Consider the following 27831-nt stretch of genomic DNA (forward strand, 5'->3'; position numbering starts at 1 on the left):
TTGGCGCGCTTAGAAAGGAATATGGCGGCCGGAGTATTTTTTGGATAGTAACTTATTAAACATTAATTACAACATAATAGTAAAAAAATTATTTTCAATGATATATATATATATAAAGTGAATTTCTAATTAGTGAAATATATAATCTATTTTTATAATATAAATAAATATCAATAATTATATAAATAACATTGATGAAATGTAATGCAATTCGAGTGTTCTATTAGAAATCCGGCTGAAGGTTTTCCTTTTATTTAAATTTCTTAGATTCCAATTAAAATGAATTTAATTACATAGTCGGCTTAAGTTGTAATAAATAACGATCGAATATATTCACGCGTGTTAATGTATTTTTCCAAAAAAAAAAAAGAACGAATTAATGAGAGCATGCAAATTTCTTTTTTCTTCAATCTAGTTGGTAATAGTCGTGCAATAGAAGTAGAATTTTAAGTTGCTAATATTGATATGCCGATTGACGTTTGTAAGGTGCCCGAAATAGTTAAAAGAAGAGTAAAGAAAACGAGGGAGAAATATTTGTTTTCAGGAGAATGTCAGATTCAATGGTAGATGAAAGGTAATAATATAATATTGAATTTATTAAAAAGTAGATAATATCGTACTATGCTTGATCGTTTCTTCTTTTAGAGTGGCTGATGAAATCGAAGCCTTAAAAGCTATTTTATTAGACGACGAACTGAACATAAAAGAAAATGACAGGTAAGATTTAATTCGTATTTACTGTTATTATGTAAAATGTTAATTTTTTTTTTCTATATGAAATATTCAATTTATTTAACAAAAAAAGAAACCTAAGATCTATTATCCTTTCAATTGCAAGAGACAATTTCAATAACAGCATATAAGGTTTAATAATATTTCATTATATCATTATCATCATAAATGATTGTATTTATAGAGGAGAGCCAGAGTATATTGAAACTATATTATTCCCCTCGACTGGAGAAGATTCACAATCGCAATATGTCTGCGTTACCCTTGTCGTACAATTACCTTATGGCTATCCAGATGTATCTCCAAATATTAGCTTAAGAAATCCAAGAGGATTAGACGAAGATACAGTAAGGTTAATGCAATCTGATGCCGAAGCTAAATGTAAAGATTTTATTGGACAACCAGTAATGTTTGAGTTAATCGAGGTATAACATAAATGTTTCATCGTAAACTCTTCTTATACCTTATAGGAATGATTATGTTAATCGTTTAACTAATATTTGTATAATAATACCAGTTGATTAGGGAACATCTTACGAGAAGCAACTTACCTACAGATCAATGTGCAGTTTGCTTATATGGCTTTAGAGAAGGCGACAAATTTACAAAAACAGAGTGCTATCATTACTTTCATTCTCATTGCTTAGCGGCACATGTTGCAGCAGCTGAACGTTATTACAGAGAAGAACAAGAGAAATTACCGCAATGGCAACAAGATACTACTAACAAATTTCAGGTATATCATTATTTCAGATTGTAACATTTCATCTACGTTTTCATATAATACTTTTTAAGGAGCTTGCGAACATCGATACTTTTTGTTTAGGCTATTTGTCCTGTTTGTCGGGAATCTATACATTGCGACCTGCAAAGTTTATGGTCAGCTCCACCTCCTATAGACGTAGAAGCAGCTACAGACTTTTCAGTTACCGCTGAATTAAAAGAGCTACAAAAGCAAATGGCAGCGTTATACTTGAGACAACAACAAAGGGGTGGTATCATTGATTTAGAAGCTGAAGGGGAAAAAATGTTACTAAGAACTGAAGACGATACTGCTGTTTCCACTGAGAGATTCAATCCACCTAGCACTAGTTTAAACACATATGCTAATCAATCTATTCAATCCGTCACTCAAGTGGTAAATCAGTTCATTTTTTATCATTATTCCTTAACGTCGAATTTCATTCTAAACATTAGATACTTGATCTCTTTTTAATAGCAATCTTCGAACAATACGCAAAACCAACCACGACAATTCCATCACAATCATCACGGACATAATAATCATGGACATAATAATCACGGACATAATAATCACGGACATCGTAACCGAGGTAGAGGCCGTGCCCATTATCGACGCCAATTTGATAAAATGAGGCATACCGAAACTACTCCCAGATGACAATGGGCTCGAGATCAAATATTAACTGCCTGGTCATTTACTTTGCTGAGCGTATTTAATACAGTTAGCATTATCATATTCATAAATGTAATATATCGTAATTATCTAACTTTAAATCATCTTCGTGTGATAAAATTATAGGTGTTATTGTTCAGCAATATTCCCATTGCACTGGCGTATAAAATGGGATGTGTTGAAAGTTCTAAGGACTGTCTACATAGACTGAAGCCATGGTGCTCTTTAAACTGCAAGTGTACAGATTTTTTCATTCAGTTTCCATATTTTTACATTCCTGCAATAATACAATACCTATGGAAATATTTTTCGTCGATAGAACCACGTTAAAGATATTTTAACGGTGCTTTATAATTAGAAATTACCTTTAAAGTAGCAGATATATTAGTATCCTGCGTATATCTCTTAATATAGCATTTCAAAGTGGTTCTCAATTCGTAATCCAATATGTTCAATTATACTCATTTAATATCTCTTATACAAAATGCATAAGTAAGAAACATATTCTCTGCATATTCTTATAGAATTTTCTTATTACTAAAATACAAATGTCTCATCAATTCAAATTATTTCATTTATCATTTTATTTCAAAATCAACGTGCTTTTTTAAGCTTTTTTTCTTTTTTTTTTTTTTAACTTCGTATTTAGATTACTATTTTTCTATGCAGGATAAAGGCATTTGTCTATTGTAGATATTCCTTCAACATATATAAATTGAACAAAAATTGTTAATAGTTTTAATCTCTTCCACATGAATGTGATACTTACGAAAGGGTAATAGTAGGCTAAAAATGAAATCTTCAAGTAATATCTATTAAAATAATTGATTTATATATACGATTGGAAAAGACATTATAATGATGTTCACTCTTCTATCAGTAATATTATCATTTTTCTTCACGAAATAATTGATTACATGACAATGATTTTTATATTAGTTTAAATATTACATTTCAGAAATACTGATAATTATCGAATTAATAATTGGCAATGTCAAATTGAACGTTATCTCAATCAATTGAACGTTGATTATAAAGTATAATGAGTCTTTGATCTTGATAGAAAGAAAAATTATTGAAGAAATATCTTTTTTGCCTAATATTTTGTCTAATATTTTGTCTAATATTTTGCCTAGCCTATGTGCCCATTAAGTCTATAACAATATTAACATATGGATGAGTGATAGACACGAATGAAAGATAAAACAACAATAACAACAACAAATTTGAAACTTTCATCTAATAACATAGTAATCATCTTTCTATCTATTTTATTATTCTCCCACGTAATTTGATTATTTTTCTTCGCAGCGTTGTAACGTTTTAAAAGCTTTTTATTTTTTTTATTTTTTTTTTTTTTAACCTAAATAATTGCGTTAACGCGTTTTTGTATACTGAGCAGTAATATAATGATATTAACAAAAAATAATAATCCAATACTTACTTGGAAATATAATTCTATAGCAAAATTTGTTGAAAGATAGTCGAAATAAAATGTTGCTTGTGAGACAATGTTTCTCAAATCCTGGATTTGTGGCTTACGTAGCCGTTGTTCCTACGTATGTAATATAATGATACAGTATAATTATATTTGCCAACTATTTCAATTTGTAAACACCAAAGACTGCCGAGTTTAGAGAAAAGAAAAAAAAACAAATTGATTTGATATATACAGGATGTTGCAGATAAAATCAACGAATTTAACGATCGTGTTTGAATGTTTTTGATCAAATGTCTGTATAAACATGGTTCTAAAATTCTTTATTTTCTGATAAATAATTCGAATCCATGTCTATATAAACATATTTCTTTTTTTTTTTACCAAGTAATCGAAATTCTTTAATACAATTCTTCAATGTTTGAACGTTTCTTTTCTGGACAACTATGAGATCTGTTTAAAAAGTATGGAATTTAACTTTTCCTCTTTTTTTTTTTTTTGTTTTTGTTTTTTTAGTATATTTTATTTTCTACTACAATTATCTGTGATATTTTGTAAATGAGGATATTAGAAGAAACCGAATTTTGGCATATAATAGATATGATTAATTATGTATATCATTAGTTTTACTTTTGTAGTTTCGTTATAGAATTATTATTGGTAAATTTTAACTCTCTATTTTTTTTATTATTTAACACAATTTAAGATTATATTGAAATAAGTTACAGAGATTAATATCAAATTAAAATGTGTGTGTCTCATTAATGATATTATGCATTAAGCAATAAATAAGAGTATATAAACACTTTTAATAAATATTGAGTTAGAACTGCCAAAATACGGATTCTGTGGTTATATTATTTAGTTTTTATTGTAATAGTACGGTAAATATAAATATTTCATACGAAGGATTAGAAATTGAGAACTGATATTACATATACGATGTTTTATATATATATATATGTGGCATTATATATAGACTCATACTTAATATTTAATTTTATCGATATATTAATTTTATTATTTTCAAATAATAAATTATCTAACATTAGTATCTTAAACGATGTAGTAAACAATTACTTGTATTCTCTTATATAACAGTTCGCACAATTTATTGATATTTCGTTAATGCGCATTAGTGTTATTTTATATGATAATGTGAACATCTGTGTTTAACAATATGCATTTAATTAAATACGTATAATCGCAAGCAAAAATAATATGCATTTCTAAATTAATAGTTGCATGAACATATCGGTAATTTTTCTAGTCGTGCAGCCAAAATAATTTCAATAAAATCTATGTAAAAATAGTATATATTAAAGTCAATACATATAAATATATATATATAGAGAGAGAGAGAAAGAGAAAGAGAGAGGGACAGAAAGAAAGAAAGAAAGAGAGAGAGAGAGAGAGTACAAAAGGAGACATTATATACGTATTTCTTGCTTTTCTTATCTATTCAATTATATAAATGAAATTATTCAATTTCACTCGAGTTAATATTTAATACTAATTAACGTGTACGAATTATTTTGATTTTATTGAAAAATTATTAGGTCGCCGTTAAATGTAAGCGTTAAATATTAGTCGTGCCTCCTATTCCTTAATTATGAAAACATTTTTAATATCAAATTTATGAAACGTACACAATGCTAACTTATATAATCAATTTGATCTATATGCTAATGTGTAGTTAGAAAATAAAAATTGATCGAATATGAGATCGTTTATGAGATCCCATGCTATATATATATACCGTGCCATAAATATTGCTACATTTTATAACATGATTTAAGTTTTTAATTAATTAAACGCGTCTGAGATCATATTTATATTAACGTCCAAATTTGTTAAAGTTATATTTTACAAACATTTCGATAATATTTTGTATATATATATATATATATATATTTATAATTATTGCATGTATTATCTAGTAATTATGTATGTATAGAAAACTTATAAAAAATACGACGAGATAATATAAATATAAACGGTGTTTGTAGCATGCTTTTGGTTAACTTTGATGAAATAATGATTATACTACTTGAAAGTTCCATCATTTAAAATGACTGTATTAATATAGCGACTTATACAGAGCTGTAACCCTGTATATCACTATAGCTTCTTATATTTTTTTTTTATAAGTCAGTCAAAATGATAGAAGATGCTATTTACATATTATACTATAGTTTATAAGTAAATTATTGCAATATTATTATGCATTCTATAATTAGAAGAACATTTGCCTTTTAATTAGTTTCATAAATATGAAAATGAAATTAAATGATTTCTTTTTCCATTCGTATTTTATATATATGATAATTATTATTTACACAATGTATAATGTTTTGTCTTAATAAAATGTCGCCGCAAATTGTATTCAAATGGATACAAATATTATTAATAATCCCATAACAATTGATATTCTAAGAGACAAAACAACAAAAAAACTTAGTTAGCTTTTTTTATTTACATCAAACAAAACATCTTCTTTCAATTCGACCAAATTTCGGCCAAACCAACATTTAAATTTATTACAAAATTATGGAGTAGAAAATGAATAAAATTTGTAATTCGTTTAATTTAAAAAGAAAATTATCAGTATGTCTGAAATAAAAACTATTGATGCTACCGATGTTATTTGCGGTTTAAAAGCTGCAGTAAAAGCCTTAGAATGGTTGGTTAGTTTGTTATAACTTATATCGATATTATTTTCTACCGACATATATAAATGTAATCATTATTTGTCTTCAAAGTTTTTCAAAGTATTTCAATATATATATATATTGATCATATAGCAAGCACAAAATGCAATTATTAAAGCAAAAAGCAGAAGAACCGCCATTATACATGATGATACCTCTTGAAGAAGTAATTATTAAGGATAAAAGTCAAGGTCCTTATAAGAAAAAACAAATTAAACGTACAGTTAGTTGTTTAAAAAGCGATTACAGAAAAAAATCAATTTATAGAAAAAAACCAGCAAGTATTTTTCATTAATAACATTAATACAATTGTCATTTATATTTAAATACAATGAAAAATTGATTTCTCAGAAGCTAACAGATTTGAAGTTTCCTGAAATGCGTGGTGGAGTTTTATATTCAAAATGTATGTGCTTGCATAGAAATGGACTTCAGGACGAGTGTCCGTTAACTCAATGTCAAGGTCAACCACAGTGTCTCGTAAAACCATGGCCAATTTGTCCACCTGGACAATTCGTTAGATCTCGTTATCCACAACAATATCCAGGACAGAATTCAGGATGTGACGTTAAGAAATATTAAATCTTTCATTAGAATAATACAAAGTATTTTAATAAATATAATTAACATGAAATAAGTAAAAAGACATCGAGGTATCAAATTTACAATGATGATATAATATTATCATTATTGTTGCATTCAAGTTAATATGTATAAATCATAACTATATCCCGGTAATAAAAATATTTAACAAATTATTTGATTTAACGAAGATTATGAATTTTGAATGTCTTATTAGAATTCGCGGGCTTAATTTGAACGATATCAGGTATGAATTGAAGAGGGCACTGAGGTAACAATACTTACCTTAAAACTCTTTATATATATTATGACGCTTTGTTCAATTTGTATTCCCTGTCATTGTAGAAAAAAAAGGTAGTATTTTTTTTTATGTCAACTTGATTAATTCATATTTTGAAACATAGATTCGGTGTTTCTTTTTTTTATCGATGAGTGAACGTGTTTCATTTTGAATGAATTTATAAAATTATACATTATTTTCTTTTATTTTTATATTTTAATTTTTTTTTATTATTATCTAATGTCTAATTGTTTTGTCTCATTCTTTTAACATACATATGTTTTTCTTTACTTTCAGGATAAATAAAGCACAACTAAAACAACATATGGACATTATCGTCGTCGGATATTAAACGTGATAAGGCATGAGATATCTTGCGCGGTCTACAATTTGATAACAGAACAATTCATTCTATATGTTTTCGCGTACATTTTACTATATTTAGTCAAGGTAATTAAATAAATACATAAGTGTAATTATTTACAAATATCAGGTATTTATGTATTATCGTGCTTTTGAAATAATTATTAAAATAATTTATATAATTTCATTGGAGTTTTCTTTCTTTCTTTTTTTTTTTTTCATATTTAATATTAAGACATATTTTTTTTGTTTGCTTAGTTGTATTTATTATTTTAATTAATTGTTGGATAATAATAATAATAATAATAATAAATATATATTTTTTTGGCTTATTTGTATTTTTTAATTGAAATCTGATCTTTTCTTTTTTTTTTTTTTTTTACAGCATGGAAATAAGAAATTAGAAATTTATTCAAACAAATTGAAACCAGTTTGACGCATACATATGATATTATGTATCTTTCAATTATTTATGGGGTAACATAAAAGTGACAAGAGAGAGAGAGAGGAAAGATAACCAATTCAGTATTTAGTCAAATAAATAAAAGGTCAGTCAGTATATTAAATCTTTAATAATTAAAAAAATGAATGATTAATTTTAATTGTCTCGCATATAAATGCTATACTTTTTTTTTAGGTTGTAACAGATTTTAAGAAATGTCCAGGCCGAGTATTAAATATCAAATTGTTAAGAAGGATGATATTTCGTATTACTTATCATCACAAAGTACACAAGATTATCCAACTTTACCTAAAAAGGAACCTTGCACAGGAGCCTTACAAACAACTTTAATCATTTCTATTTATTTCGTTTTATCCATAGGACTTACTTTTTATCAAAAATGGTTATTCAAGTCATATGTAAGTAATATTTTTCTTTTAAATGATTACATTGCCTAAATGCATCATAAATGTTTGAAGAAGAAACAAGAAAATAATGATTAATTATTTTTTTCTTTTTTTTTATTTCTTTGAATGATGATAACTTTAGGGCTTCAATTTTCCTCTGGCAGCTGTAATCTGTCATTTGGTTGTCAAATTTCTACTGTCTGCGTTAATACGTTGCATAAGATTATGCTGTAAAGGACCGCAATATCATGTGAAACTTACTTGGCAAAATATAATATGTTCCCTAGCACCACCAGGCATAGCTAGTGGATTTGACGTTGCTTTGTCAAATTGGTCAATCGCATTAATTACCATATCTTTGTGAGTATAAATTTTGAATGAATCTTTGAAAATCTAACAAATATATTTTTCTAATTAAATGTACAAAATTGTAGATATACGATGACAAAATCCAGTACCATTGTTTTTATACTTGGATTTTCTCTTATATTTAAACTTGAGAAAAAGGTAAAAAATTGTTAATCCTTATAATATGTTAATAAAATGACTCTTAAATATAGAGTATATTAAAATTAATTTTTTTAATTAACATAAATGGTAGAGTAAAACAAATTATTAGTGCATTTGTTTCAGTCGTGGTCTCTAATTGCTATAGTAGCAGCAATATCAGGAGGTTTATTCATGTTTACTTATAAATCTACCCAATTTCACGTGCTCGGTTTTACGTTATGTCTTTTGGCATCGTTTTCAAGCGGCCTCAGATGGACCATGGCTCAAGTCATAATGCAAAGATCTAAATTGGGTCTTAGAAATCCAATTGATATGATTTATTATATGCAACCATGGATGTTATTACCTATAATACCTATCTCATTATGGTTTGAGGGTAATGACAAAAATATATTCTCAAGATTACGAGCTATATGTATTTTTTTTTTACTAATGTTAATAATTTAATACTAATATTTGAATTTTGAATCTACTAAATAGAATAGTAAATGTTTCATTATGAATTTCATTTTAGGTCCAGAAATGTACAGTAGTCTTAAGAATATTAATTGGAACGATTATGAACCAATTATGGTAACTGTAGCTGCAGTCAATTCTGGAGCTATTTTAGCATTTGTTATGGAAATAACAGAATTTTTACTTGTCACGTACACTTCTAGTCTAACACTTTCTGTTATCGGAATATTTAAAGTATGTTTGAAATATTTCATTGAACTTTCATCATTTTGATTATTTATTGACATTGTTTTTTTTTTTTACATTGCAGGAAATTTGCATATTGATATTAGCCTTTGTATGGAAAGGTGATCATATAAGCGGCCTAAATTTCGTAGGTTTATTATTGTGCCTCGGTGGAATAATACTTCACGTTATTCAAAAAGTATTATTGAATAGAAGTAAAGTGATTGAAAGTTTAGAGTTAAAAGATAATTTAATAACGAGTAACAATGCTAAAAAGGAAGATGGGATCGATGCTAATTTACCATTATTAACGCAAAAATCTAGTTCCTTAATTAATTTATTAACTACAGATTTTACTTCCGACGAAGAAGATGATATTAAAATGAAAGAAAATTCTTCTCAAGTATTAAATAATATTTTACAACGCAGAGAATGAGAATGTGAAATAAACACACGAGTCAGATTTCATTTTTTCTCATCTGTGGATTTAAGTAATTAACGATTGACATCACAAATTTCAATAATACAAATGAAACTTGACCCGAGATGAATATTTCATAATATTATTATAAAATTACAAATAATATAAAAAAAAAACAAAAAGAGAAAAAACAAAAGCATAAGACAAGCCAAATACGATAATACAATTTTTAATCATTTGTGCTTTTCATTCAAATTAATATTGCACTAATGCATTCCGTCAAATTATTTAATTGTAGATAGCGCAAAGAAAAAAAACATGTCAATAAGTTTATTATTTCAAAGTATAGTAGAATATAATTTAATCTGTGAAAAGATTAATATATTAATATCAAGAGAAACGAGTCGCTGTCAGAGCATACAATGTAAATTATCAATAAATGACTATTTATAAATATACAAAAATTTATTTAACTAATTTATGTGTTTTTTTTTTATTCAAATAGTACAAAATTGTGAAATGTTAATGATACGATATTTGGTATAAAGCATCGTATCTATTTTTACATAATTATTAACTATAATCATTTCCTGTATTATATATTTTCATAATACGAATATGAATGAATGATTGAATTCGATAAATTTAAGTATATAAATCTAGAAAAATATATCTATATCGATTAAAAATAAATATTAATTAACATTATTATTTTGCAATAGTACGTATTTTCATTAACATTAAGATATCTTCAATCTTATCTACATATTATCTATGAGTTATTTTTTTGTTCTTTCAGTATTGTACATTAAATTGAACATTTAATAATGTTCACATTCTGATACAGTCTGTTCAATAGAGAATGAAATTAATTGTCAGTTTCAGAACAATCTTGTTGGTTGGATATTAGGTGAAATTAAATTAGTGGCTTCTGGGGCGCTGCAATTGAAATAATAAATAATATAACATCAAAGTAACAAAGTTAAATCGTTAAAAGATACCAAATCAATAAGTTAAAAGTATTAATTATTACTAACCATCCGGTAACATTTTCTGCAGCATCACAGGCATCAATAAGTTCATTAAATGCATTTCCTTCTCCGCAGTTTAACAAACGTGGACGGCCATTAACACATATATAATAATGCTGACAATCGTGAGTACTACGATAAAATCTTATTTCACCACTCAAAAATGAATTTTCTTTAACTTCGGGACATCGAAAACCAAGGAAAGCTATAAAAAAAATCATCAAAGAATAATAATCAAACACATTGATCTCACGAGTTATATAACGTAGAAATATCGAAATAAAATATACTGTAAATTTTCACCGACCTTCAGCATCGCAATCTGGTACTTGATCAGGCCAATCGCATCGATATGATTCTGGATTAAAAGCTAATCCTTCAGGACAATCGAAAATGTATCCTCTACCATCGGCACAATTCATAAATTGTCCACAATTAGTGTGATCACCAACTTTGAAATATCCATATTGATGTGGACAATCCTCGGTTGGTTGTGCTGGTTCTATATTATTATATTTTATTTTATATATATATATATAATAATATTTATTAATTTATTTAATTAAATAATATTAGATCAATATACGAGATATAATGATTATAATATTATAATATAATTTTTAGGTATATATATATATAATATTAATACTCACGTCTGTTTGGTCTGCTTTCGCAATCAACGTCGATGGGATATCCACAAGGATAATTGAATCGTGCATCGGGATTGAAGACTAAGCCCTCCGGGCAAAGTTTCTCTTCTGCAACACCATCGATACATTCGATGTATGCGTCGCATTGAGATTGAACCGGGAAACGTCCGTTCTTTTCTGGGCACGATCCTTGTGAAACTTGTCTAGTTGACAGTGGTACAAGACGATTTGATTGTTGAGTTTTTGAATATGACTGATACTGATTGGCACCTGCGTAACAACAAACAAATAAATCAAAAAAATGCAAGAAAGGGAAAATTATATTTTGTCGAAGTTTCTTGACATTTCAAAAGGAAAATACGATTGATCGTTTTATATTATATTGTACATTTAATGTATCTCCATAAGTTGTGGGTAAGATGAAACCTACCTATATATATATATACTACCTATATATATATGTCGCAAGATTTATTACAAATGTGATACCGATCTTCTTCGGGTAATAGATTAACGTATTATATTCAGGTGTGTGTGTGTACGTTTTATGCACGACCGACCTTCATATGTACGTTCAAAGAATTTCGATAGTTCGCATTACGCTTGACCTCCGCGAGAAGTTTGCATTCATTAGCATTACATGCATATCCTTTACGCAATATCTCACCTTATTCTTGCTTTTTCAAAGATATTATGAAATGTCAAAGGGGAGATTTTATCCGGTGAAATCTTCAGGCAGGCTTCGTCACATGGTAAAAATTGTTTCGTTTATTTAAAACATTTTCATCATTATCCCCCCCATCATATTTGTTTTTACATAACAAGTGAATACATTTTTTTTTAACTATTTCATCAAAATTTTACGCGGAGAGATTAATAAATTTGATCAAATGTAACTTTTTTACTTATATTTTATTCGTTGTAATAATCTTTCATTATAAGAAATAAACTAAATTAAAATATAATTAATATGAAAAGGTATAAAAAAAAAATGATAATGAAGTCATTGAAATACTAAAAAAGCGATAGTTCATCCCTATTAGTTGTACGTTTTATAGCTAAAACGTTTTAGATCTTTCGATAGATCCTTCGTGATTTATCGCGCATGAATCTTTCACTTTCTCGAATACGCCGCAATAAAATGTACTCACATAATGCGACGGCAAAAAAGCCGTAGGCGATGAGCAAATGGATGATCGGATGATACGTGGCGGCCATTGGAGCTTCTTCGAAACACGCGAACTTTCCTTAACGATTACCAAAGAACGACTATGAATTCTCTCGTCTTCTTCTCGGCCTTTTATCATCTTTACCGGTCCTCGAAAGTAAATAGGAGAGAGAGAGAACGAGATTCCTCATCTCGTTTTATTTTTTTCTTTCGTCGATACTATTTCATTCTATGTATGTTCGAACATTTTTATAATTTCCTGATTACACAATCAATTCATCTATCCAATGGAATCGCTAAAACTATCGAAATATTTCGAAATATTTTTATCTCATATTTTTACACATATTTGTTAATATTTTATATCTAATATACAAAAAAAATATATTAGGTATAATATAATAATATAATATTTAATAATTTAATAATTATAATAATATAATATTTTTATGTTATATCTAATTTATATTAGGTATAATAATTTATTTTATTAGGTATATAATAGTTTAGTAATAGTAATTTAGTAGTAGTAATAGTAGTTTAGTAGTAGTTAGTAATAGTAATTTATTTAGGTATTTATATTAATATTATAATATTTATATTTATTATAAATTGAACCGGTATTTGTCAGAGTTGACAGAACTTTCTGGTAAACTTAAAAGTTTGTAAAATCAAATGAAAATAAAGATGGTATCGTAGGAGCAACGAAATAAGAAGTATTAGGTAAAAATTAGGTAGGAAGAGCAAAAGATTTATAGTACTGATTTACAAAGAAAAAAAAACATATAATATGAATTTCGTAAGATACCATAGAAACTACGCAATATTAAAATTTTCTTCGAACTTCGAGAACTTTTATATACCTGAAGTATTAAAAAGAGCCTTGACATTTGTTTAACTTTCACGCGTTGTTCTGGAAGCATGCTCAAAAGCAAAATATCATTCAACTAATATAATAATAGTTTTACTTTGAAACTTAACACACACAAAGTTAATTCACTTCTTAATTTGTTTAATTAGATTAAATTAATGAATGAAGATAAATATTGTATTTATTATATCACTCGTTCTCTTACGATTTATTTTTGTTTTTATTTCGTACAACTAATTAAGGTGTTTAGGAATTTTGAAAACATAATAATAGTCGATTAATGAATTTCCTGAATAATCGATTTTATTTTTAATCCTTATCAATATTAAACAACGCAGTTATGTATGTGGATGCGCGCGTGCGCGTGTATTACATGGAAAAAATCTCTTCATTCTCGCTCGTATGTATCTAATTTGAAGATAAATCGGTTATTCTCCCCCTCGATTGCTCTCACCCCCCCCCCAAAAAAACATAATTATAACAATTGTACATCCCCCTTACAATGTTTCAATCTTATTTTGCTTATTTTATTCTTCTTTTCTTTTCCCCGTTCTTTTTCCATATCATTATATTTTGTCATTATATTTTATGGGTTTTTGGTTTTTTTTTTTTTTGTTGCTTCTCTTCTTTAACAAACAAACAATACATTGGACAAACACATGGAAGTTATTTTGTTTTTTTTCTAGCTTTTCTTTCCCTTTTCTTTTTTTGTTTTTGTTTTTCTTGGATAAAAAAAGACAAACAATATAACAATTCCCTTTCTTCTCTCTCTATTTCTCTCTTTCTTTCTTACGATATTTCTATAGCAAATATTATTTTATATATAATAGAATACAGTAACGAAATTGTTCACAATCACTTTTTCTTTTTTTTTTTCTTTTTCTTTTTGGTTTATTATTATTATTATTATTATTATTATTATTATTATTATTATTATTATTATTATTATTATTATTATTGATTATTCTTACAAATAAGATAATTCAAGTGGCATAGGAATATTTATGTATTTATAATAATATCACAATGATTTGAATGAAATAAAATACGAGATAGATATATATATATATATATATCGTACACATTTTGCTGTAAATATTCATTTGAATTAATTGTGTTAAAGAGAAATTCGATTATTTCAGTAAGTTCGTAACAACTGTAAAATAAAAAAATATTCCTTTGTCACCGCGTGCGCACGATCACATTTCGTCCTACTTTCTTTCTTTCTTCATTTTAACGTTTAATTATAATAAATTGTTTTTTTTTTGTTTGTTTGTTTCTTTCATTTTCTTCTTATTTCTCTTAGTTTGGAAGATAAGTTGTAAACAAATATACATTACGTGTGTGTTGTTGTTTATGTGTGTATGTATTATTTTATACATTTTAACGTTGTTAATTAAACTCATCATATTTCTATTTGCGAGTAAAGTAGAGAAAAAAAAAGGAAAAATAAAAAAAATAAATAAAATTTCATGAATACGACGGTAAACAGTTTAAGTCTTTGTTTTGATTTCATGCAAAAACCCGCGTAATTTAAAATTTGAAAAAGAAATCATATGTTGTCTTTTCTTTTACTTTCTTTTTTTTATCTTTAAATACTTTTTCTTTATCTTTAATTATATTTAAATCGATTATTGCATAGGCCTCTTCTGTTTCTTATCTAAAGATAAAGAAAATTTGATTAACTAAAAAAAAAAAAAAGAAAAACTAAAATTACATACAACTAAACAAATCAAATCGATCAGTGTGTGTTGTAAGTATTGTTACATTTGATATGTCAACGGATATGCAGAAGCACGAGAGAGTATACATGTAATATTATAATACGTGTAATTATATTTCTTCGTTTATTCAGCCCTTTTTTTCTTTATTTTAATAATAATAATAATAATAATAATAATAATAATAATAATAATAATAATAATAATAATAATAGATTATTAACAATTAAAACGTATCGTTATTATAGAATAACTTAATATTCAAATGATAACTTTTAAAATATAGAACGTTGAAAATGAATATATATATATATATATATATATATATAATTTATAACAAATTCTATTTTTTTGTTTGGTAAAATATATTATAAACTATTGAAAAAATAAATAGATAATAAATTTGATTTATCTGATGAAAACAAGTTAAAACTTGATTATAACAATTTCACAATCCAACACGACACTTGTTGTCTTCCTACGTGTACTTCGTTGTTGTACTCTCTCATTAAAAGTTTCATTTACTCAATAAAACTTGGCTAACGAAATTTCGTATTTTTTTGTTGATTATCTCTTTCCCCGTTAAGACATTTCTTACCAAAAAAACAAATTGCTTTCTAATTAACAAACGCAAAGTTAGATTTAACTTTGCAATTAGTAGTCGAGTCCTTCAAAACACTTAACACTTAACAAGTTAAAATAAGATTGACAGACAACAACAACAAAAAATAACATTGCCAACGATAAATAAATAAACTTACGATAAATTTGGATGAAAAAATGATTATTTGTCAATATGCAATTTTACTTGACAAAATGACATTATTGTATTATTACAAACGTTGATTGATTTTACTATGTAAGATTAGATTATATGCAATGTTTCTAATCATTTTTTTTTTTCAATTATTACATACTAAAAAGGGATTTTTGAAAGAGTTCAAAGCAAAATATAGAAATATATATATATATATATATATATATATATATATATATATATATATGTATGTATATGTATATATGTATATACCGTATATCGAGAAGCAAATTGATTTTTTATCGTCGAACCTGCCGACGATTATTATTATTATTATTATTCATTTTTAATTGAGCATTAGATCATTTTTATTTTTTATAAATGCTCTGGAAGTTAGATGATAATAACAATAATAACTATAATGCCTCCTAGTAATAATAATAATAATAATAATAATAATAATAATAACGATAATAATAATAATAATAAATTGCTGCTTTTCTTTCGCAAAAATGGTTAACATAATTAAGATTTTTCTTTCCTTTATTCCGGTCATAAGATGAGAATGCAGATACATTTCCTTTTTTCTTTTAGTTTTTATTATTATTATTATTATTATTATTATTATTATTATTATTATTATTAAAGACATAAGAATTGTAAAAATGCGAAAAGTTCTTGCCTTGTGAAAGAAACGCAGCAAAAAAAAAAAATACAAGATCAACTTGAAAAGATAAGGTCGTGTCTCTGAAAACAAACTTATATTAATTATTATTAATAATAATTATAATGAGAGTTAGAGAATATAATAATAATAAATACTTCATGAATTTAAAAATAAGAATAAATAAATAAAACGAATGTTCAAAATTGTGCGTATCCTATAGTATTAAATAAATACTAATTTATATTATTTACAAATGTTCAAACCAAAGATTTGAATAAAATCACTAAAAAAAAAAAAAAAAAAAAAAAATTTTTAAATTTAAAAAGAATAAGAGAAAGACAATAAAATATAGAAAATATTTATCTCCAAGTTGTTTTTGTAAAATTTCAATATGGGAAGAAGATTGTTAAAGAAATAATTTCTAATTTTTGTGAGACTCGACCATTATTTCAATCTGAATTGTTTAACTATTGAGAGGGAGTAAGTTGCTTTACTAATTTTGACTAATCGTGCGGAATACGCCGACCGACAGAGAAGCACAATAATAATAATTCATTTTTAGCATATTTTTTAGCGACAAATGATCTTTCCAAAACATCGACAAATATATTTATATATAATATATATATATGTATACATATATATATATATATATATATATATATATATATATATATATATATATACATAAAAATAAATATCACTTTTTTTTTGTTACGTCTCTTCTTCTTCATCTTCATTTTTTTCTGTCTATATATTTCTTTTTGTGTAAATATTATTATTATTATTATTATTATTATTATTATTATTATTATTATTATTATTATTATTATTATTTCTTACACAAATACTGGAATCATAGAGACGTGACACGCTCTTAAATGGCTAGAGTAATTTATATTTATACAAATTATCTGTATGTGTGTATGTATATATATATATGTTTGTGTTTGTGTTTAAATGAAAAGTAATTGAATTATTTGAGGTAAGATGTACAACGAGTGTCACTTAAAATCCTACATCCATTATTAAATAATAAAGTTTAAAGGGTGTACGATTTTAAGGGACACTGGCTGTATGTTAAGTATTTGTAAGCTTAAAGATATAGGATATTAGAATGTATATTAAGCTACGTTACATTCCTTTTTTTTTCTTCTTTTTTTTTTGGGAAAGACTAGATTTAGGCAAGACAGTTTTGTAAGTATATTCTCTTTCATTGACTCACACATTTATACTAGTTCACTCTTTTTTTAAATACATGTACGCACTTTTCCTCTCTCTCTCTCTCTCTCTCTCTCTCTGTCTCTGTCTCTGTCTCTGTCTCTGTCTCTTTCTATTTCTCATTCTCTCTCTCTCTCTCTCTCTTTCTTTCTTTCTATTTATTTCGATCTATCTATCCTCTTCTTTCCAATCATTCACTCATCATTCACAGTCACTTTCTCTACTCTCCCCCATTTCTTTCCTTTTCATTCTCTATTTCACTTTCACTTTTTACTGTCGTATTACTACCATTGCTTTTTTTTCATCTCATCTCTTCATCTTTATCTTATTCGATATATATATATATATATATATATATATATATAATCATTTGATAAACTTATATATATATATATTATTAATTATTAATAGTTACTAATAATGAAAAACATTTTCATTTGGTATTTTTGTTTTCTTTGTGAGATATTAATTATCCTAATTTTACACCTTTTTTTTTTTATTCTTATCTTTGCCAATTTAAATTTTTCTTTTTTCTTTTTCTTTTTCTTTTTCTTTTTCTTTTTCTTTTTTTTCAACTTGAAATAATTCTCATTTCTCTCTTTTCTCAATCATCAATAAAATTTCTCGAGAGAATTCATCCTATTTTTATTTTATATTTCTTTTTTTGTTTGTTTACTTCTATTATAATAATAATTATTATTATTAATTATTAATTATTAATTATTAATTATTATTATTTCAGTATACGCGTAATATTATATCTTATCAACGATCTTGTATAAACTGCTTAATCACGGGACAAAAATGAAACTTATTTTTTTTGTTTGACGACCGATAAAATATGTTTTTAAAATAGCAATAATCAATCGAATTGAGCGATAACAATATCGTGAACTTCTAGTCAAAATTGACATTTTGTTTTGACATTTGAGCAATGGAGAATAAGAGAAATAGAAATAGAAAGAGAAAGAAGAGAGAAAAAGAGATTGAGTGAGCGAGTAAGCGTTGTATGTCTGTATATGTGTGTATTTAAGTGTAAGAGAAAAAGAGATAGATAGATTAGACAGATAGAAAGAAAGAGAGAGAGAGAGAGAGAGAGAAAGAAAGAGATATTAAACTCCATTCCTTATTTTTGTGTGTGTGTATGTTTTTTTTTATATCATTTAAAAAACAAATGTGATGACATTATTGCTCATGTTTCAGGTGTAAGAGCAAAATTACTAAATGCACCACCGCCGCCATTTATTAACCCTTTGCATTCCTATGTCGAGTGTGACTTCGGGTTCATTTCAAGTCTTATTCGTTCAAAGCACGCTTTTCTATTATCGTATAAAGTGTTTTTACGCAATGTCTATTACAATAAATAAATAAAAAAAAAAAGGAAACGAAAAGAATAACAAAAAGAAATTAAATAAAAATACGGGCGAATGTTATTCTATTTTTCGATTGGTTATTATTACACTGATCGTCATTAATATATTATAGAGAGCTAGAAACAGTTATTTTTCTAACGAATTGATCCGTTTCTTCATCCATTTTTTTGTTTTTTTTTGTTTTTTTTTTTTTAATGATTTTTGATAACCAACCAACATTTCGTCGCCTATTTATGTATCGGGTATAATGATTAATAATCATTTCATTATAGGTAAACTTATTATAGGCTTTCGTATAATTATCCGTTTGTCTCTCTCTTTTTATCTCTCTCTCTCTCTCTCTCTCTTTCTAACTTCCTCCCACCCTATTCCCTTTTCTCTTTCTATCGTCAATATCTTCAATCGTCCCAAGTTGGAAAGTTATCTTGTTGAACGAAGAGTGCAGTGCTCGATGGTGATTGGCTGTGCGATTGATTCGTGTAATTCGTCGGTGTACCTCCAAAGTTTGTACTACCAAATACGGGTTGGCCGAATGCGTCAAGCTGTTGACCCGCATAAATATTAGAATCCACGTTCGTATACGCAGTTTGCTGATTATGCGGGGTGTGTCTTTGTTGATCGGTAACAGTCAACTCGATATTTCCCGTTGTACACTCGTTAACAACTTCATCCGCGTTACCTTGAACGTTCCTTTCTTCTAAACTGCTATGTTTAATACCATAATAGAAGTACATTATGAAGCCTGAAATGAATATGATAAGTGAAATGTATCTATTAATCTCTGTTAGTTTGAATAACTCTATACAATGACTCACATGAATGTATTTGAACACTTATTAGGAAGTGTTTTATTCATTATAATTGGTATATATATATATATGATACTTATCAATATATTATTAATATCAGATTCTCTAGATTTTATAGGTAAAGTTTCAAGCAAATCGAAATATAATTATATATATTATATTATATTTATATATTATTTCTATGTTATATTTCTATATGATATAAAAATATATTAATATTATATATTTATATTAATAATATTATTTAATTAATTAATAATGTTATTTAATTTTATTAAATAATAATATTTTATAATTAATAAAAATATATTATATATATATATATATATATATATATATATATATATATATATATATGTATTGGAAAAATTAGTAAAGAGTATTTATAATCGTTAACAAGATGTTATTCGTAACAAAGGTGGTCCTACTAAATATTAAAGATTTCCGAGTTATCTGCTTTCTTGTATCTGTTATGTTTGTATATGTTATCTGTATTTTTATAATTTCAGCCATCTTTACGTTTGTAAGAAACAAATCATAATTATTGTATATGCATAGATATATTTCGATATAGTTGAAACTTTACCTATACAATCTTGAGAGTCACACTTTCATCCAATGTTAATAATATATCGGTAAGTGTTGTATAATATACTTATTATAATTAATAAAATATTTCATGATAAGTGTTGAAATACTTTCGTGAAATTACTATATATATATATATATATTACACATACCAAGTATCATCCAAACTGTAAATCTAACTAAAGTCAAGATGCTAAGTTTGAAGATGAGGTAAATGTTAACAGTTACAGCAATGGCTGGAACAAATGGTAATCCCGGTGTTGTGAACATTAAAGTGTTTCTGCAATAAATATAATATCGCACGATTACAATGATTTTATTTGAAATTATATATCGTCATATTTGTCTATTGATAACAGTTTAAATTTTGTAGATCTTAATCACCTGTTTTGCGGTTTCCTACTTATGGCCAAAAGTATTCCAACAATCGCGAAAAACAATACGAACAATACTATCGTTGTAAAAGTGCCTATATCACCTTGAATCATATTTAAAACAACATTATTAGATAGTAGTTATTGTGACCGAATAAAAATTTAATTAGATATAAACAATTACTCACCCATTCTACATACAATGATAATATCGAAGATCAAAATTAATAAATACAAGATACCGACTAATTTCATGACATAATGACCCGATGCCTCGGTGGCGGGTCCTCTATCCACCCATGGAAATATGGCAGGACAGAGATATTGTGCAGCCTTAACAAAAAAAAAACCCATTACTTTTTCTTTTATACGATACATTGAAATATAAAGAAACAAAAAATAAATAAAAACAATTTTTATTTGTATAGAAATACGAAATAAAAGAGATATATCGAATATATCGAATCAACTATCAACTAACTTCATACTGTTAAATTGTTTTCGTGTCTCTATGCGCTCGCATCGTAAAAATTAACTTTTTCCATAACGCGCCAAAAGAAATATAATTTCTAAAATATTTTTAGAGTATTACCTGTAATCGGCGTTGTAAATAATTTAAAGGCGGTCCTATGATTGGTGTATTTCCAGGATATTGATGCGTACTTCCGCAACTGGAAGCGGCTGCCGCCGCATGAACACTACCGTAAAATTTGTTTTCCGTTCTATCGCTAACTAAATATTGATCGTCTTTTCCCAAACCAACTTCGTCTTCTTCCGCGCCATAAGTGTCGTCAGAATCTGGAGAGGAACTATTACACCTTCTGACCCGTCTTACCTAAACAAATGCATTTGCAACATATTGTTATATTTGTTTGGTCTGATTTTTACAGTTAACACGTTCCGTGCCGTGTGGGGTGTATACAACTCCCGCTGCTGAACTTTTCGTTCAGGTCACTTGAAATTCTCATTGAAAAATCAAGAATTCCTTAAAAATGGAAATTATTTTCCTTTGTTGTCCAATGCATATTCAAATTTATATCTTTTTCTTACTAACAATTATAGCTTTGTAATATTGAAAAAATGTAATAAACATACACGTCCTAAACAACTTTATTTAATCTTTAAAGTGTTGGGGGTCCTATACACGCCACACGGAACTAATGGAAAATCTTCAAAACTTGCCGTGACACGGAAAGTGTTAAATAATAATTTCATATAGTATAATATATTTACCATGATACGTTGTCCATTATTAGTAGTCATTAACTCTGGTTGAGTTACTTGAGCAGTATTCAATGCAGTTGTCAATTGATCAGGTCTAAGTTCTTTACCGTAAGTTACTTGTCCGTTTACTTGAGTTTCTTTAGTCGGAGAACGACACGGTGTACGGAGACTTTGTGGAAGAAGTTCGACTAAATTGGTTGTATGCGGTTGATACCGTAATATTAAGACACAAGTAGATACGAGAGTATACGCTAACAAGGTACCTGTATTTTTAAACAAAAATATACAAACATTTCTAAAAATATTCTTTCTTCAAATAAACGTATGAGCCGTTTATTTTGAAAGTTACATAAATCCAATCATAGCCATCAAATACATATTATTTCTTAAATAATATTAATTATGCTAATTGGGATAATAAATGAAATACTTTAACTCAACCCAAAAACATTATTATGTTATCCATATTTTTAAATTTAATCCAACGATAAATCCTTCAATATCTCGATTCAAATATAAACGTACTTAACCCAATTTCAAAATAAACAGCTCATATAAGAGTTTGATTATAAAATGATTCGACAATTAATTTGATTAATTAATTATTTAATTATCTCACCGATCGACATCATTTCTACCAAAACTTCTAATTGTATTAATAATGCTGCGAATGCAGCGCAAAGACCAGATGTTAATGTGGCTAATGCTGGAGTACCAGTTGTTGGCCATACGTGGCTTAAAGTTCTATAATAAAAAAATATATGTATATTTAACATTAAAGAAAATTTGTATTGATTATAATATTAATTATTATTAACCCTTTTCGGATGCGTGTCCACTTTCAGCTACTAAAACCTTTTTACTAGCGTTCTGGTCGTATGTCTGCTCTCAGCCACTACACAAAAACCGTGTGCTAATCTTATATATATATTTTATATGTATTTTTACATAATATGTATTTTACATAATAAATATATTGTATATGTATATATATATATATATATATATATATATATATATATATATATATATATATATATAAAATATATATATATAAATTAATTCCAACCACTACGCGACACCCATGTCTAAATTGAATACGTCCGAAAAGGGTTAAATAATTATTTAGATAATATAATAAAGGATAAAATTTATTTTACCGAAAAATGAGGCCATCTTGAGCCATGGCATAAACTATTCTAGGCATTGGAAACATACTGCCGAACATGGACACTGTGAGACCAGCTAATGCACCTACAGCTACTATGTATTTGCATTTATATGCACCAACGTGACCGAACATTTCGACCAATGCGGAATCTTGATCAACTTCTTCGTATGGTACTAATTAAAATAACATTATTATTATTAATTTTTTTTTTACTATTACTTAATATTATTTATTATTATTATTATTATTATTATTATTATTATTATTATTATTATTATTTTCTCACCGATCAGAGTCAATACCATACTACTGGTAACGTAAGCTATGAGAATAATTATCAACGAAGAAACTATCGCTAGAGGAATACTTCGTTTAGGATTAGTTGCTTCTTCCCCGGTAGTTGCAATTATATCGAAACCAATAAACGCGTAAAAACATGTTGCCGCTCCTGTAAATACCTACAAATAATAAACGACAAATCAAATATATATATAAATATATATCAGACTAAAATATGTCTGATTTTTTATATCCTACGATTAAAAACCCTCATTTCTCTTTATTCTTACCCCACTCCAACCAAATGGAAGAAATCCCTTGTGTTCGGACCAATTATTCGAGTCAACATAGAACATACCAGCAGCCATTACGAAAACCCATACTGCTAGATTAATTGCATTGAGTACGTTATTAAACACCAAAGACTTTTTAACCCCAGCTGCCATCAGTAACATCATCAATATCGTTATGATAAAGGCTAGGCAATCAGGTGGTCGTTCTGGTACGATAGAGAAACAAAAAACAAAAAAAAATACATATTCAATTATAAATTAAACATAATTATAACTAATATTGATAATAATGATAATCATATTACTAAATATGTTCTATCATGTTGTAACATCAAATTAATCCCAATTGGATTGAGACTGTTCATCGATGAGTAGTATCATTTTATTCCTATTAGTCCCGGACCCAATGAGATATATCAAAGAAGAAAAAAGAAAAGAAAACAAAAGAAAAAGGCAATATATACAGAATGAAAAGAGGAAAAGTGAAACAAAGGAAAGAAAGCTCTCATCGTGACACAGGTGGATAGGTCAAAAAGCGTCCGAGTATGTGCTTCGTTTGGGAACTAAGTTTGGATCGATGAGGTCCACAGGTGCCGTAAACTAGATCCGCGCAAGCGCCCTTACCCATCTATCCCTTTTGTCGTTTATCCTCCCCTACCCTTTATCCTTCACTTATTTCCTCTGCCCACGATTCGCATGTCTTTATGACTATGAGTGCACGAAAAACTAATTCAATTGCACGTAATATGGATATAGTATAATACGATGATGATATAAATATATATATATATATATATATATATATAAACGTGAAGACAAAAGAGAAAAAAAAAGAGAGAGAGAGAGAGAGAGTAGTGTTTCACTTCTCTATGTTCTTTATATAAAGAAAATCTTTTATATTCGTATGAATAAATACGCGGTCACTATTTAAACGCCTATATATATATATTTATGAACTATATTATTTTATAACTATATATATAGTTATAGTTATATATATAGTTATAAAATAAATATATATATATAAGGGTACGTAGGTGTAAATATTTATACATGTATAGTATATGTGATGCTAACACGCGTGATTCGTGGCACGTGTTTTTCGCTTGATAACTTCTCTCGTTTCCTACAGATCGCGGTCGAGTGTGTAAAGCTTGGTGAACAATAATTGGAGCAAAACCTTTTACCTATTTTCTTACTCTACTACACGATTCTCTAACTGTATCGAGTTAAGGACGCGTTAACGATTTGAATGAGAATATCGATAAGGAGATAAAGTAGTTCGAATTGAAATGAGATAATCACTGTTGTTAAATGGTTTAAAAAAAAAAAAAAGATATATTAAAAAGAAAAATGTTCTCTTAAACGAATTGTCCTTTCATAGAAAATTCATCTTTCGTTGTATTAAATTATTTAAAAGGAGGTCAAGAAGACGACTGAAAGAGTACTTAATTGTTAGTACGATAGGGATAGGTAAGGTGTAGGATTCAGGGCAAGGTACATAGATAGCTTTTTCCCCAATCGATTTCTCTTACTTCGAGGACACGTGCTACTGACAGATCTTACAATTAATGAAATTTCAATACGAACGATGCCTACGATTTATTTGATTTTTTTTCTGTTTTTTTTTTTTCTTCTTATTTCCTTTCCTCTTTTAATCAAAACAAGAAATACAAATAAATTAACAAGGAAAATAAGAAATGTTTGAAGAATATCACGAAAAAGAAATAAAATAAAATAAAAATAATTATACTCACCAAATATAGTACCAATGTTGTTAGCTATAGCTCCTGAGACAGCACCATTCGATAGGGCATCCAAGCAAGCGCTAAGGGCGCAAGCACAGGCACTCGTACCTATCAAATATTCGAGTACCATGTTCCAACCGATAATAAAAGCTATCAGTTCTCCTACTGTCACGTAACTGTACATATAAGCACTGCCAGTTGTGTGTGGTACTCTAACTCCAAATTCTGCATAACATGCACCTAAAATTGAAGTCGTACAATAATTTCAATTAGATTCAAAGTTATTGGAATTGGGATTGAGATTTGGATTGTGGAATTGAAGAAGATGAGTAAGAAATTCATTTTTCTTTTCCCTCCACATGATTTCTCTCAATGATTTACCAGAAAAAATGGATGCAATAGCAGCAATTATGAATGATATAACTACGCCAGGTCCAGCAACACTGTGTGCAACCATTCCTGCGACTAGGTACATCCCCGTTCCGACGCAGGAACCAACTCCTAAAGACGTCAGGTCCAGAGTAGTCAGACACTTCTAAAATATTTATATAAATACTACTACGTTATTTTATTTTAATAGTTTATACTTATATATATTTGTAGTATCTTTTTTTTGGTTTGACATTATAAAACCTATTTATTATCTTATTATTAATATTATTATAATATATTTATTTGTAATATTATTATTTATTATATATATATAAATAATATAGATTTAATTTATTTTATATTATATATAATGTATATATATATATTATATAATATAAAATATTATAATATAAATATAATAATATAAATATTATAATATAATATATATATAATATAGATAGATAGATAGATACATTTTACTGCTTCCCCGAAGGGTTTATATATATATAATATTATAAATTATGTTATATATATTATATTATATTATTATTATTATCTTATTATTATTATTATTATTATTATCGACAAATAGCAAATATGATACGTGACATATGAGATTTGATTTCACGGTTTACGCGCTACTATTATGCGTCTCGGACTTTAATTTTTCGTATTGCCCAATAATAAATGATATTGAAAAAAAAAAAAGAAAAAAATAAGAAAAAAAGGAAAGATTTCGGTTAAAAATAAACCGAGATCAATACGTAGTGGTGCGAATGGCACGTCGTATACCTCGATACGCCGCGCATAGATCTAAAAGTATGTAGGTCTAAGAATCTATCAACTCAAAAAGTCAGTTTAGAACTCTATTTATAAATCGATTTGCGATATAAATTATTAATATTTCTGTTTTCTTTTCTTTTCTTTTCTTTTCTTTTCTTTTCCTTTCTTTTTCTTTACTTTCTTTACTTTACTTTATTTTTTACGTTCATGTTTAATTTATTCAATAACAAATTGACTTTGATAAGTAATTAATTCATAGTATTTCCTTGCTCTCGATAAATAAATTCATTTGCAATTTGTCTCAAGAGTTGGAATTAATTAAGAAAAAAATACAAGAAAAAAAGAAATATACGCTCACGCATACATATATATTCATCCACCTACCTACCTACCTACCTACCTATATAGATGTATAAATGTATATACATAGATATATATTTACCTGTAATTTCTGCTTTTGATCAGCTGTATTCAATGTTTCTGGACTCGTTTTCGTTTGTTCACCTTGCAAACTGTCGATATTTTTTGTTCTTATTAATTTCCCAAAAAGCTCCAACCCCTTTTCACGGTCCATAAAATCGAGCTTCATTTTTCTACAAAAAATAATTTTATCATTTTATTATTATTATTATTATTATTATTATTATTATTATTATTATTTCATTTATAATTATACAATGTGTTATAATTTATAAATATATAAGCAAGTAAGACAATAGCTATATGTTACATGTTTGCGTGTGATAA

At 26.9% G+C, this 27831-nt stretch overlaps 5 protein-coding genes across 7 annotated transcripts; 3 read left to right on the forward strand and 2 right to left on the reverse strand.

Annotated features, from left to right (window-relative positions):
* Positions 1-48: 48 nt before the first annotated feature.
* LOC107065657 (E3 ubiquitin-protein ligase RNF25) lies at positions 49-8040 on the forward strand. Of its 3 annotated transcripts, XR_016176663.1 has the most exons (8): positions 49-574; positions 646-717; positions 917-1157; positions 1250-1468; positions 1559-1870; positions 1952-2197; positions 7458-7610; positions 7909-8040. XR_016176663.1 is itself a non-coding variant. In XM_015319553.2 (6 exons), exons 1-6 carry the CDS (start codon positions 549-551, stop codon positions 2132-2134), a joined length of 1053 nt encoding a protein of 350 aa, XP_015175039.2. In that variant the 5' UTR covers positions 49-548; the 3' UTR covers positions 2135-3509. The 3 variants fall into 3 exon arrangements, 1 of the variants encoding a protein (XP_015175039.2); XR_001475620.2 differs by lacking the exons at positions 7458-7610; positions 7909-8040 and adding an exon at positions 2276-3509; XM_015319553.2 differs by lacking the exons at positions 7458-7610; positions 7909-8040 and having other exon boundaries at positions 1952-3509.
* LOC149032528 (uncharacterized) lies at positions 3652-7056 on the forward strand. The gene is made up of 3 exons (XM_089172843.1): positions 3652-6270; positions 6392-6575; positions 6650-7056. The coding sequence occupies exons 1-3, from the start codon at positions 6197-6199 to the stop codon at positions 6878-6880; spliced, it is 489 nt and encodes a 162-aa protein (XP_089028969.1). The 5' UTR covers positions 3652-6196; the 3' UTR covers positions 6881-7056.
* On the forward strand, positions 7930-10461 carry LOC107065656 (solute carrier family 35 member H1). Its single transcript, XM_089172840.1, has 7 exons — positions 7930-8071; positions 8161-8384; positions 8515-8732; positions 8807-8879; positions 9006-9258; positions 9397-9572; positions 9649-10461. Exons 2-7 carry the CDS (start codon positions 8181-8183, stop codon positions 9997-9999), a joined length of 1275 nt encoding a protein of 424 aa, XP_089028966.1. The 5' UTR covers positions 7930-8071; positions 8161-8180; the 3' UTR covers positions 10000-10461.
* On the reverse strand, positions 9954-13198 carry LOC107065659 (protein obstructor-E). The gene is made up of 5 exons (XM_015319555.2): positions 12817-13198; positions 11669-11935; positions 11323-11517; positions 11022-11220; positions 9954-10923 (listed from the first exon to the last, which is right to left on the reverse strand). Exons 1-5 carry the CDS (start codon positions 12881-12883, stop codon positions 10866-10868), a joined length of 786 nt encoding a protein of 261 aa, XP_015175041.1. The 5' UTR covers positions 12884-13198; the 3' UTR covers positions 9954-10865.
* Positions 13199-15588: 2390 nt separating this feature from the next.
* Positions 15589-27702, reverse strand: LOC107065742 (solute carrier family 7 member 14). Its single transcript, XM_089172839.1, has 13 exons — positions 27527-27702; positions 26311-26464; positions 25939-26169; positions 24179-24387; positions 23896-24067; positions 23599-23782; positions 23058-23182; positions 22448-22701; positions 21807-22049; positions 21403-21547; positions 21225-21318; positions 20993-21120; positions 15589-20185 (listed from the first exon to the last, which is right to left on the reverse strand). The coding sequence occupies exons 1-13, from the start codon at positions 27671-27673 to the stop codon at positions 19842-19844; spliced, it is 2430 nt and encodes an 809-aa protein (XP_089028965.1). The 5' UTR covers positions 27674-27702; the 3' UTR covers positions 15589-19841.
* Between the last annotated feature and the right edge of the window lie 129 nt (positions 27703-27831).

This window comes from Polistes dominula, unplaced genomic scaffold (genome assembly GCF_049000335.1).
Source record: "Polistes dominula isolate Pdom_NZ unplaced genomic scaffold, Pdom_raw_medaka contig_23, whole genome shotgun sequence".
Taxonomy (NCBI): Eukaryota; Metazoa; Arthropoda; class Insecta; order Hymenoptera; family Vespidae; genus Polistes; species Polistes dominula.

Coding starts and splice junctions, on each gene's coding strand:
- LOC107065657 (XM_015319553.2), top strand. CDS start 549: ATGTCAGATTCAATGGTAGATGAAAG. Junction 575..645: donor GATTCAATGGTAGATGAAAG/GTAATAATATAA, acceptor TTCTTCTTTTAG/AGTGGCTGATGAAATCGAAG. Junction 1,469..1,558: donor ATACTACTAACAAATTTCAG/GTATATCATTAT, acceptor CTTTTTGTTTAG/GCTATTTGTCCTGTTTGTCG.
- LOC149032528 (XM_089172843.1), top strand. CDS start 6,197: ATGTCTGAAATAAAAACTATTGATGCTACCGATGTTATTTGCGGTTTA. Junction 6,271..6,391: donor GCAGTAAAAGCCTTAGAATG/GTTGGTTAGTTT, acceptor TTGATCATATAG/CAAGCACAAAATGCAATTAT. Junction 6,576..6,649: donor CAATTTATAGAAAAAAACCA/GCAAGTATTTTT, acceptor TTGATTTCTCAG/AAGCTAACAGATTTGAAGTT.
- LOC107065656 (XM_089172840.1), top strand. CDS start 8,181: ATGTCCAGGCCGAGTATTAAATATCAAATTGTTAAGAAGGATGATATT. Junction 8,733..8,806: donor GCATTAATTACCATATCTTT/GTGAGTATAAAT, acceptor ACAAAATTGTAG/ATATACGATGACAAAATCCA. Junction 8,880..9,005: donor TATTTAAACTTGAGAAAAAG/GTAAAAAATTGT, acceptor CATTTGTTTCAG/TCGTGGTCTCTAATTGCTAT.
- LOC107065659 (XM_015319555.2), bottom strand. CDS start 12,883: ATGGCCGCCACGTATCATCCGATCATCCATTTGCTCATCGCCTACGGC. Junction 11,936..12,816: donor CTTTTTTGCCGTCGCATTAT/GTGAGTACATTT, acceptor GTTGTTACGCAG/GTGCCAATCAGTATCAGTCA. Junction 11,221..11,322: donor ACCAGATTGCGATGCTGAAG/GTCGGTGAAAAT, acceptor TTTTTTTTATAG/CTTTCCTTGGTTTTCGATGT.
- LOC107065742 (XM_089172839.1), bottom strand. CDS start 27,673: ATGAAGCTCGATTTTATGGACCGTGAAAAGGGGTTGGAGCTTTTTGGG. Junction 21,548..21,806: donor ATTTACAACGCCGATTACAG/GTAATACTCTAA, acceptor TTTTTTGTTAAG/GCTGCACAATATCTCTGTCC. Junction 21,319..21,402: donor TATCATTGTATGTAGAATGG/GTGAGTAATTGT, acceptor ATATGATTCAAG/GTGATATAGGCACTTTTACA.